At 36.3% G+C, this 13320-nt stretch overlaps 1 protein-coding gene across 1 annotated transcript in view; it reads right to left on the reverse strand.

The window, feature by feature from the left end:
- The window catches only part of ABCA9 (ATP binding cassette subfamily A member 9), a 58855-nt gene extending 52278 nt beyond the window's left edge, over positions 1-6577 (reverse strand). Inside the window, exons 1-3 of the mRNA XM_012747410.3 lie at positions 6212-6577; positions 2504-2611; positions 732-939 (exon numbers count right to left, since the gene is read on the reverse strand). Coding sequence (XP_012602864.2) covers positions 732-939; positions 2504-2599 — 304 coding nt within the window. The 5' untranslated portion in view covers positions 2600-2611; positions 6212-6577. The remainder of the gene's footprint in view (positions 1-731; positions 940-2503; positions 2612-6211) is intronic.
- Positions 6578-13320: the final 6743 nt, after the last annotated feature.

A 13320-nucleotide genomic window follows, 5' to 3' on the forward strand; every position in this document is an offset into this window, starting at 1 on the left:
GGAACACTTTGTCACCTGGTTTTCTAATAAATATTGCTCATGGGGTTTGTTTTTGTTTTTGTTTTGAGACAGAGTCTCCATCTGTCATCTTGGGTAGGGTGCCATGGCATCAGTCTAGCTCACAGCAACCTGAAACTCCTGGGCTCAAGCAATCCCTCTGTTTCAGCCTCCTGAGTAGCTGGGACTACAGGCATGTGCCACCACGCCTGGCTAATTTTTTCAATATATATTTTTAGTTGTCCAGCTAATTTCTTTCTAGTTTTAGTAGAGATGGGATCTCGCTCTTGCTCAGGCTGGTCTCAAACTCCTGAGCTCAAATGATCCACCCACCTTGGCCTCCTAAAGTGCTAGGATTATAGGCATGAGCCACCGTGCCCAGCCTCATGAGTTTTTGATATTGTCTAGCTTCTCTCTCAATTTTTATGTATTTAAAGAGATTAAAAAAAAACACTGTCCAAAATTTCCAGAATCTTTTCACAACCATACATTTAAATATCCCTGAACTATCTCATTTTGCCATGTGCTAAAATGAAGATAACCCTTTTAACAGAATTTCCTAAATACTAGGGAACAGAGTAAGAAAACTTCCTTGAGACTGGAAAGAAATACACATTAATGTTGTTAATAAAATCCAGAAACTTGACTATCTAACACAATTTATCAAGGAAATCTCAAAATGAATTTGTGTCTTTTGCAAAGAAGGAATTACTGTGAACAGCCAGAGAACATACCTTTCATGAACGGGGCTGAAGCTACTATGTCCATTATCCTTTGGGTAGTGTTGGATTCAGGTGCAAATGCAATAATATAATTAGTATCATTAAAATGATCTACACGTCCCAAATACATTGCAGGCATTTGAGGAGAGTCGTTAATTTGATGTAAATTTAATGACATTAAGTATGCAAATAGTACTAGAAGAAGTGAGAAAAGCCATTCCTGCATAGCAATGAGAGAAAAATGAAGCAAATCGATGGGTGTTCTACCACAGATTAATCATCCACAAACAACTTAAAACAATTATGCAGCTTGCATTTCATTTGTTCTTGCTCCCAGTTTTTAAATGTCTTGATTTTATTTTGTACTTTAATCTTCACATTTTGAAATATTCACATTGTCTACCCAGACAGAACTATGCACATCAATTCCAATTATATTCAGAAATGTAAGTTTACTATACTTTTATGCCAATGATAAAGGCTAGATTGCTTCATGACTGGCCCAACGGCTTATAGTCATGTTAAAACTTCAATGACAACAATAATTAAATGGTAGGTGGCATGGAATAAGTAACTGGCTTCCATCAACAGGATCAAAGTCATACTTTTATCTTCTGCTTTCTGCATGTGGAAGAGGATAGTCCCAATATATTGTTCATAAAAAGAATTTTAGAAGTCTTTGTCACTGTAACCATAATCTGGAATTGGAAATGCAGCAGAATGCATTTGAAGCCCAGTGGGAAGCCCCCACTTTATTATTTAGCTGCACTTCTAAACACAAATCCTTTCAAAGGAGTTATATGTTATATTCATCATGTGATCCTCTTTGAGTTATATGTGTTGGTCTATGTCTATATCTGTTTATCTACATAGAAAACTAGATAGATGTAATGTCTATACGAAAACTAATTAAAAGGTTGGAAGTAAAACATCTATATAGAATGAGATTTCAACTTTTATATTTATATTTATATAATCCTTGCTCCATGTAGGAATTTTTGATACTTTATTCACTTCCAATCCTAGCATTCAATATGTATTTGTTGAATAAACATACACACACACACACACACATACACACACAAACCTATTCATAAGATCTGATGATAATATACCAACTTTTGAATTATGAGTATTTTATGGAAGACTTTATCTTACTTATTATATTTTTCTGAATTTAATGAATTTTCTACACAAGGCACATTGAGTCATTCTAATGATCAGAAGAAAATAAGTAATATTTTAATAGAAGTAAAAGTTCCAAATGCCATTTTATATTCCTGTTTGTTTATATGCCCATTGTTTCTTACAAATGTACATTGTCTGTATCCAGAGTGCAACTGTGTAGAAGTGCTACAATTTGTCTTTTGGTTGTTTTCTAAATTTTGGGTCACTTTCTGAATTAAATCTGAAAATTAAACTCTGCCTCTTTGGCTTTGGCCCTGAACTTCTGTACCTCTGAAATTCAAATGAGCTCAGAGGTTAAGAATTTTTATCTCTACAGTATACAGATGTGGCTTTATTTTTCAGGAAGTTTCTCAATATGAATTCTTTAAAAAATGCCTTCAGTAGGACATACAATAATGATATAGTTTTAATTTTACTTGAAAAAAAATACATTTTATCTGAAAAGATACCAAAGCCCAGAATTTGAAAAAATTCTAGCCTGCTAATTAGACTATACATACATGAAGCATAAAATAATGAAAATGAAGAATTAGTGTTGCCTGTAAAAATACTTTTTCACCCTCTGAATACTAGAACACATAGACCCCAAACCATACCAACAAGGTCGCTCTTTTCATCCTCCATTTTTTAAGACAATTCTTGCAGAGAAGAGCCCACGTCTGCTGAACCACACTCATGTGTCTCTTGTTCATTTTGACCTGTTTCTTTTAAAAAGAGGACAGAAGGGAAGTAAATGTGAAGGTCTGAAGTAGAAAACATTGTGCAACCAAACCAAAAAGAAACATCAGAACAGCTGTTTCCAGTTGCCTGTCTAGAGAAGGAGGAAGCCAAAAGCTAAAACAAAACATATGAAGAGATGCTTAATCTTGAAAGAAATAAAAATCAAAATGATTACGAGATGTCATTTTTCTCTCACTAGACTTGCAAAAATCAGAGGGGTTGATAATGTAAAGTGTTGTTGTCTCCCCAACACTTGGGACTGTTAAACTGTCTAATGGGGAGAAAGGAGCTTTATGTACTGACGGTGGAAATATAAACTTACCCCATGATTTTGGTGATTTATTACAAATTCATTACTACCTAGCAATATCCTATCATCAATCATTTCTGCTCCTGGGTATTTATCCCGAGGAAATTTTCACATGACTTCATGAGGGAACCTGTGCAAGGATGTTCTTTATAATGTAGATTATTATGGTATGCTGTTATAAAACAAATTTTGATGGACAGTCCAAAGAGTATGATGTAGGAATCAGCAGCAATGGATTGATACCCACCCATTGACATGAAGAGATCTTAAAAACATACTGCCAATTCAAAAGAAAAAAAAAAAAAGGAAAAGTTCAGAGTTATATTACAATGTTAATTCACACTACATGCAATACACATTTTTCAAAAATATCAAGGAAGTAAAGGATCACCATCAAATATGGTAAAAAAATTCCTTCACGTTTGGCAGTAGGAAATAGAAATGGAGGTTGGGAGTAAAGTGGGAATTTGAAATAAAATAAAAAACCAAAATAAGATAGAAGCTTTCTTTGAACCAAAAATTTTGTGTGTCACGAACTCAAGAATATAATTAACTCAAACTTTTATTGACCTTTATAATTGAATCTCTTCAAAGTCCAAAGATAATCATCAAAAAAAAAAAAAAAAAGAAAAGAAAAAAGAAAAAACAATAAATCCAAAAGCAGAAAACCCCAAAGGCAAGTATATAGAAAGCATCATGGGAATTTTAGAGAATTTCATATGTTCAGTATGACTGGAACAAAGAGATTGGGGGTAGTTTGAATATAGGATAATGAAGAAAAAGCAATATTACCTAGCATTTAATGATGATTTCCTATGATCCAGGTAATTCTAAATGTTTTATAATAATTAATTAAATCCTCCTTTAAAGTATACAGGAGGATAGGTGCATGTTAAATTCAAATACTACACCATTTAATAATATATAAGGTGCTTGAGCATATGTGGGTTTGATATCCATGGGAGTCCTGGAATCTGCCCCCCCACAGGGAGCAAGGGAGAAATGTATTAGTGTATTGCCCAGACAGAGCTATATAACTGCATTGCAAGAAGGTCTGTCTCATTATCTACACATAAGGAAGAATAACAAAAATGCTCTGAGAGTTGTAGAGTCAAATGCCCAAGAACTATCTTAATTGACAAAGAAAGCATAAAGCCTACTCTCAGTTATCAGAACTCACTATTCTAAGAGAGGAAACTGGTCCAGGAGATGATTCAAGGGTAGTAGTTCAAGCTTTGGTGCAGTGCTTGGAGCGCAAAGCCAGTTGACTAATAAGGCCTAGGTCTTCATGGCAGTGATGTCCTCCTGTAGTACCATACTGAACAGGGATGGAGATCATAGGGTTGCTATTTTCTCTTCAATGGTTTTACTGATGAGGTTGCTCCTGATGAGGTTCATGGTTCAACCACAGAGCAGAAGTAAGCCATAAATGTGCTGACCCCTTCTGGTATTCAAGAGGCAGCTCAAATGGGAAGACAATTTACTCAAGGCGGCTTCAGGGGAGTGCTGCCAGACATGTAGCCTAACCATGTAGCCTAAACCATAGTTTATTGCAAGGAATACTATGCTGCTATTTATTTCCTGAAAGACAAAGAATAGTTGAAGAGAAAGGTGATGGGCAGAATAATGGTCCTGTTCTAATTCTGGGGCTTGCGAATATGTCACATTCATGAAAAAAGGGAATTAAGGTAGCAGATGAAATTAAGGTTGTTAATCAAGTGACTTTAAGGTAGCAAGATTACCCTTGATTATCTGGGTAGACCAGAGGTAACCACAAGGGTTCTACAAAGTGAAACAGGGAACAGGTGATGAGATCAGAGTGAGGTAGTATAAGAAGGACTCAATCTGCTGCTTCTGGCTTTGGGGATGGAGAAGAAAGCCATGAACCAAAGAATGCAGGAAGCGTCTAGAAGCTGTGAAAGTCAAGAAAACAGATCCTCTCCACAGCCCCCGGAAAGGAACGCAGCCCTGCCAACACCTTGATGTTAGCCTAGTGAGACCCACATCACACTCCCAACCTCCATCATTGTAAGATGATAGATCTGTTTTATCTTAAGCCATTAAGTCTGTGGCCATTTGTTACGGCAGCAATGGAAAGTTAATATAAAGAGGGAAAAAAAAATGAGTCTGAAACTATGAGGACTGAGAACATGACAGGAAGAAATTCTAAAGCAGGTATAGGACAAGGGCTTTAGGACAGAAATAGTTGCTGGAGGTTTCTTTTATGATGTGCCTCATTCATGGCACAAACTAAGGCATGAAGTTATGTTTAAAAATTGTCCATAAGTGAACAAAAAGATTCAGCAGCAAGGTAGATGAGCTCCTGATAATAACGCCATCAGAGCAGGCTGTAATAGCCTGGAAACCCTGACTCAAACCAAACTACAACCATTTTCAATTAAGAAATCAATGCTTAGGTAAACCTCAATATCTGAAAGTTAAATATAGTACTCAAATGACTATTCTTCTTTCTTTCTGTGGATTAATGTATATGCTGGAAAATATTTATGAATAAAAATTACATAATCTAATTATCATGAATGTGCTTATTTCCTTCTATTAAGACTCATTTTTTTTTTTCCATTGAACATCTTGGTGTAAATATCAGGGCAAAAATATTGGTCACCATAATAGCACAAAACATCTAGTTATCTTAAATTGCTCTGAATAGGAAATTGTGTCATTTAGAAATAATAAATTGATTGTAAAAAGCCAGTCATGTCCCTGTTAGGTAGAATTCCTGTTATTCAGAGAACAAATGCATTGCACAACAAATTAGATCAAAATCATTATATAATTAGTATGATAAACAAGGTCAATAAAAATGTTTCCCAAAGTTTTCTTGATGAGAATATTCTTAAGCCAGTTAAAAACAATTCAAAACTCAGAAAATCGTGCATCCTCCAATGTTTATAATTCCTCTGGCAGTAAAATTGAAAATGAACAAAAAAGAATAAGTAATTTAAATAACTCTGAAAATAGTTCAGACGTGCAAAGAAGCAACATAAAATGACATTCCTTTCAATTTACCCAACAGACTATTAGATAATACATACTATTTGTCCAAACATGCTTTAGTCATGATGTAAAAATGAAAATTCTTAGTTCTCCAACTGGTTATTGAGTTATACAAAATAAAATACTCCTATTATTTGAAAAATCAAAACAACTCTTAAATAACTTGCTGTACTTAGTGGTTTCCACCCAAATGTTTGGGATTTCTAGTCTTACATTTCCGTATGCAAAATAACCATAATTTTAAAGGTTAACTTACTCTTAGAAAAGCTGGAGGAAAACTCTAGAAGCACAGTTCATCCACAGGTCTCTGCATGTCCTGGAGAAGAATTCACATTCCTTTTGAGTCACTACTACATCATGCTTTTAATTTCGTGTTCATTGTGAATAGTTCTGTTTTAAACTGATTTCTGAAGAGGATTATGGTCTCAATTCAGCTAGGCTGCCAAAAACTCTTATGCTTACATAGTGACTCCTTTGTTGTTTTCCAATTCTTTGTGTCCTGCCAGTTCCTCAGCAGGGAGTTTGTAGTTGCAGATGGTTGGCTGAACAAATCAAAACACTAGGAACCATCAAACCAAGGAGAATCTAGTCTTTCTCAGCGGGCTTTTTCATATAAGGTCCTAATGGGAGAGTTGACTCCAATACAATCTTTTAAACAAAGATACGTAAAAAGCCAGTTCAGAGAATAGCAGAGCAAAGTGGAAAAGAAAACATATTTTTAAATGACATATATAAACATACAAAATATTAGGTCAGAAAATACCCCAAACTGTTCCGCAGGTTCTTAAAAACTGAATCTAGAAATATAGCATTGAAACAATGCAATTTTTTTCAGGGTAACAAAGTAAACTGTGCATTTTTATCTGCATCTCAATTGCATTGCATGCATGCTGATGACAGCATTCTTTCTTGAAATTGAAAACAGGAGACCCTTTAGAACAATGTCACATAAAAATGTCTGCATTCCTACAGGCTTGTTATTTCTGCAACAGGTCCCAGAAAACAAACTACTTTCTCTGTATTGGTTTTTAGTATATCCTGCTTTCCAGTATTGTAGAGAAACATTTTGAACAGGTAATAGCTACCATCCTATCTTTTTTTGAGCATCTCTTGTAAGTAGAAAGCAAGGTTGTTCCAAAATTGCTTTAATTCATGGAGTTTATCTTTGGCTAAAGGACAAACGTAAAAAAGGACCCCTATCTTTCTACTTACAGCTAGTAAGTCTGTTAAATTCCTCTGCACTTTGATTACTTCCTGGACACACAACTGAAAAGGAAACAATAAATGCATACAATTCCTAAATCTGACTCTCATCTGTGTCCCATTGGCCATTATAATCACATGAAATCTTCCTTATCTATTTCCCATGTCCTCAGTATTTATTCAATCATATTTACCCTTTTACTAATTATATGGGATCCAGAAATGGCTCAGCAAGCAGAGTCTATAGACTCAGATTGAACTCATTAATCCATGACACTATCAACCTTTTGAAAAAAGACTTCTAATTGTTTCTGTATGTCTACTGTCTGCTATAGAAGTTACAAAATGATTACATTTCATAACATTGCCAGCATTTTGTGTACAGAGAATATAATTTAGGAATTTTTTTTTCTAGTAGCTTGTTTCCTTGAAAAACTTTGTGTCTAGGTCAGAGCTTATAAATTCTAGCCTAGTCCACTTTTGGTCATGAATTCTGTTCTTTTCCTTCAATATGTCTGCCTCTTCTGTCACATGTGCCACACTGTAATCTCTGTGGCACTATAATAGAGCAAGCTCACTCTCATGAATCTTCTTTTCAACATTTTCTTAAGTCACATGCATTTACTCTTCTAAATAAGTTTTAGAATCAGTTTACCAGTTTAAAAAAATAATCCTTATGGGATTTCAAAAATGAAATAGCACAGATTTTATAGCATAATGTACTTATTTAGCAACTACATATAGCTTTTACCATGTGCAAGGTACACTTAAATATTAACGCATTTAATCCACATAATAGTCCAATGAGGTAGGCACTATTATAATCACCCCCATTTTACAGATGAGAAAGGGGAGGCCCAGAGAATTTAAATAACTTGCCCAAATTCACACGGTTGGCGAATAGCAGAACCTGGGTTAAAACCCAAACCATCTCCAGAGTCTGTGAGTTTAAATTACAAATGCTATGCTATCTCACTTTTGTATGTCTTTGTTCATTCAATTATGCTTACTTTAGCTACACACATTTTACAATTTTCCTTGTTTTTCGTTTCCTTTATTTTGCAGCAATATTCTTCAGTGCCAGTAGCCTTAGAAATTTCATGTGATGTGTTTTGCATCAGGCTAAAACATTCCTCTTGGAATCGTTGCTGGCTATTTGTAGAGTACTAGTCCCCCTGGGACCCGTGTGCTGCTCTTCTCAACATTTTGTGCAAAAGCAGAAAATCTTGATCTGCAAAGAGAGAAGAATGAAGCGGTCCAGCTGTCTGATAAAAAGATACTGATAAAAAGAGACTGGAAAGGTCTGTTTGTTCCCCAAGGGCTTTTCTGTTCTTGCTTTTTGTCCTTCCTTTGAGCCAGCTGTGCTGCCTGCATATGGGTTTTGTCAAATATTCTCCAAAAATTTCTCTTTGTTTCTTAAAAATATAATAAACAAATTCTACCTGGTCCTGTTTTATGCTTTTTTGCCTTGAAATATCCTTTTTGCGATACATTCCTGCCCTCCTTTCTTATTTGCATTTGCCTTTCACAGGTATATTTTGACCAACCTCAGGCATTATCTACCTGCAGGGTATCTCTGGAAACAGTACAATTACATTTTTCTTTTTACCTCATCTGCAAATCTTTTACTTTCCATGAGCAAGGTGTGAGATTTAGGTCCCTAGGATAATCGATCCATTTGCTCTGGCCGTCTTATTTTACTGTCTCTTTAAATTAAGCTTTCCTGTTGTTTTCCATGTCTCCATTTCCTCCCTGATCATGTGTCCTCTGTTCCTTTTTTGTAGGTTCCCCTTTTCCCCACCTCTCATCCAGAAAGTTCTGGATTGGTAATTTGATCTATTAGTGATTACTAACCTCAAATGTTAACAAACATGTTTGAATCTACATTACTCTGGTGATGTGACAACACCAGCCTATATTTCTATCCATCTTTCTCCCCACATTCCTGTTCCTTATAAAACAAATCCTTTAGCATATTTGAACTTAAATCCTTAGCTCTACTTCTGACTTACTGTGCCATGCTTGAGCAAGTGAGTTAGCTTGGAAGCTTCTATTTTCTTATCTATGAGATCCAGAGGATATAAGAGTATCTATCAAATGTCATTTTAGAATTTAAAAAATTCAAGATTTGTTGAGGGGGGTGATTAAAGTAGACAATGCATGTAAAGTATTTAGCACAGCACCTAATAATAGTAACAAGGGATTACTTAGTAAATACTAGTGATTATAGTCTCCATGGCCTCACCAAAACTGGACATTATAGCTATTTTTAAATTTTACCAATCTGACTGATAAAATATAGTACCACCGTGATAACATCCATTTCTTAGATTACTTCTGATGTCAAGCATATTATTTTTTTTTTTATTTTTTATTTTTTTATTTTTTTTTTTGAGACAGAGTCTTACTTTGTTGCCCAGGCTAGAGTGAGTGCCGTGGCGTCAGCCTGGCTCACAGCAACCTCAATCTCCAGGGCTCAGCGATCCTACTGCCTCAGCCTCCCGAGTAGCTGGGACTACAGGCATGCGCCACCATGCCCGGCTAATTTTTTGTATATATATATTTTTAGTTGGTCAATTAATTTATTTCTATTTTTGGTAGAGACGGGGTCTCGCTCAGGCTGGTTTCGAACTCCTGACCTTGAGCAATCCGCCTGCCTTGGCCTCCCAAAGTGCTAGGATTACAGACGTGAGCCACCACGCCCGGCATCAAGCATATTTTAATATAACTTTTGGCCATTGGTAAGTATTTTGACTATACTAAATCTGTCCACTTTTTCTACCTATATTTTTGCTGCTGTGTCATTACATTACTAGTTTTTTGTTTTGTTTTTTGCTTTTGGGGTTTTTGTTGTTGTTGTTGTTGTTGGCTCTGATTGAAAAGTCTTAGATTATTCACTTTAAAAATAGTATGTTACTGCTTCCTTGTATCTAATTTTGCTAATAAGAATGCTAACATAACTTTGGTACTCATAAATTTGGCGTATTTTGTTTTTTTCTCTAGGATATTTTACAACTTTCTCTTAACCACAGGTGTATGAAATTTCACAATGTGCTTAGGTGTAGGTTTTGCTTTTGTTCTTTGTCCTGCATGGCACTTTGTGTTCACTTGCAATCAAAGAACTTGTGTCTTTTTTTTAAGTTCTGGGAAATTTTTGACTAATACTTTTGTCAAATATTGCTTCCCTACTAGCCTCCTGGAATTTTATTAGATATTTGAGCTCTGTTGTCCTTGTCTCTACCTATTGCCTGTCATCTTGAAATGGGACAGTAATCCATTTCCACACAACCTATAAACAATCCTTCTGACCTACAATTCTATCTTATCATTCCCATTGCTGCCTTGACTATGTTCTGGTTTCTCTGCGAGGATTTTTTTTTTTTTTATTTCGGCATATTATGGGGGAACAGATTTTAAGGTTTCAATAAATGCCCTCCCCCGCCCCCACAAGTCTGAGTTTCCAGCATGACCATCCCCCAGATGGTGCACATCTCACTCCTTATGTATATATATACCCGCCCCCTGCCCCCCTCCCCCCTGCCCAATACCCTATTACTGTAGTACCTATGTGTCCACTTAGGTGCTACTCAGTTAATACCGGTTTGCTGGAGAATATATCTGGTGCTTGTTTTTCCATTCTTGGGATACTTCACTTAGTAGTATGGGTTCCAGCTCTAACCAGGAAAATATAAGATGTGCTATATCACCATTGTTTCTTAGAGCTGAATAGTACTCCATGGTATACATATACCACATTTTATTAACCCATTCTTGGATTGATGGGCACTTGGGCTGTTTCCACAGCCTTGCGATTATGAATTGTGCTGCTATAAACATTCGAGTGCAGGTGTCTTTTTTGTAGAGTGTCATTGGATCATTTGGGTAGATGCCCAGCAATGGGATTGCTGGATCAAATGGTAGATTCACTTGTATCGCTTTAAGGTATCTCCATATTGCTTTCCACAGAGGTTGAACTAGTTTGCAGTCCCACCAGCAGTGTAGGAGTGTTCCTCTCTCTCCACATCCACGCCAGCATTTGTTATTTGGAGACTTTTTGATAAAGGCCATTCTCACTGGAGTTAAGTGATATCTCATTGTAGTTTTGATTTGCATTTCCCTGATGATTAGAGATGATGAGCATTTTTTCATATGTTTGTTGGCCATTCTTCTGTCTTCTTTAGAAAAGTTTCTGTTCAAGTCCTTTGCCCACTTTTTAATAGGGTTATTTGATTTTTTCTTGCTGATTTTCGTGAGTTCTAAGTATATTCTAGTTATCAGCCCTTTATCAGATATGTAGGATGCAAAAATTTTCTCCCATTCTGTAGGTTGTCTGTTTACTTTCATGACTGTTTCTTTGGCTGTGCAGAAGCTTTTTAGTTTGATCATGTCCCATTTATTTATTTTTGTTGCTGCTTTGATTGCCTTTGGGGACTTCTTCATAAACTCTTTGCCTAAGCCAATGTCTAGGAGAGTGTTTCCAACATTTTCCTCTAGAATTCTAATAGTTTCATACCTTAGGTTTAAGTTTGTTATCCAGCGTGAGTTGATTTTTGTGAGAGGTGAAAGGTGTGGGTCCTGCTTTAGCCTTCTACAAGTGGCTATCCAGTTTTCCCAGCACCATTTATTGAAAAGGGATTCTTTTCCCCAGCGTATGTTTTTGTCTGCTTTGTCAAAGATTAGATGGCTATATGAGGATGATTTTATATCAGGATTCTCAGAGCTGTTCCACTGGTCAATATTCCTATTTTTGTGCCAATACCATATTGTTTTAATTACTACAGCTTTGTAGTATAGTTTGATATCTGGCATATTAATGCCTCCCATTTTGTTTTTGTTGCCTAGAATTGCTCTTGATATTCGGGGTCTTCTTTGGTTCCATACGAAGCATAAAATTATTTTTTCTATATCTGTGAAGAATGCTGATGGGATTTTAATAGGTATTGCATTGAATCTGTAGATCAGTTTGGGTAGTATAGACATTTTAATGATGCTGAGTCTGCCGATCCACGAGCATGGAATGGATTTCCATCTGTTTACATCTTCTGCTATTTCCTTCCTCAGTGTTTCATAGTTCTCCCTGTAGAGGTCTTTTACGTCCTTGGTTAAGTATACTCCTAGGTACTTTAATTTCTTTGTTGCTATTGTGAAGGGTATTGAGTCTTTAATTTGGTTCTCAATTTGATTGTTGTTGGTGTATACAAATGCCTCTGATTTCTGTGTATTGATTTTGTATCCTGAGACTTTACTAAATTCATTGATCAGTTCCAGGAGTTTCTTGGTTGAATCTTTGGGGTTTTCTAAATATAGTATCATATCATCAGCAAACAGTGAAAGTTTGATCTCTTCTGCCCCTATTTGGATACCTTTAATTCCACTTTCCTGTCTGATTGCTGTAGCCAGGACTTCCAGCACTATGTTGAATAGAAGTGGAGATAGTGGGCAGCCTTGTCTGGTTCCAGTTCTAAGTGGGAATGCTTTCAGTTTTTCCCCATTCAGTATAATGTTGGCTATGGGTCTGTCATATATGGCTTGTATCATTTTTAGGTATGTCCCTTCTATGCCTATTTTCTTAAGTGTTCATATCATGAAAGGGTGTTGAATTTTGTCAAAAGCTTTTTCTGCATCTATTGAAAGAATCATGTGGTCTTTGTTTTTGCTTCTGTTTATGTGGTGAATTGCATTTATAGATTTACGTATGTTGAACCATCTTTGCGAGGATTTTTGTTATCTGGTCCCTCCTTCTCTCTCCACCCTTCCCTTGCCTTGTCCTCATCCTCCGACTCCGGCCATACTTAGACATGATTATTTTTTAAGAGAACACACCATGTTCTCATTTACCTCTCTACTCTCTCCTGGAACTAGCCCCTGCTCTCAACCTGCCTTCCCCCAGTAACTACATCTATTTGCCTCACTCCTACTTGTCCTTCAGGTTTCACCTCTGACCTCTCCTCCCCCAGGGAGCCTTCCTTTCCCTCATCCCACGTGGGTTGCATGCTCCTTCCAGGCACTCCCATGGTTAGCACTCCATGGTTTTGCTATTGTAGTATGCACCTCGCTATATTTTAAGATAATTATGCTCATTTTTCTCCCATCATGGGTGGTAAAGATCTGAAGGGTACAAAACTTTACTGCTGTAAACCTCACATCACCCAGAACTTGAAA

Source organism: Microcebus murinus, chromosome 18, assembly GCF_040939455.1.
Source record: "Microcebus murinus isolate Inina chromosome 18, M.murinus_Inina_mat1.0, whole genome shotgun sequence".
Lineage (NCBI taxonomy): Eukaryota > Metazoa > Chordata > Mammalia > Primates > Cheirogaleidae > Microcebus > Microcebus murinus.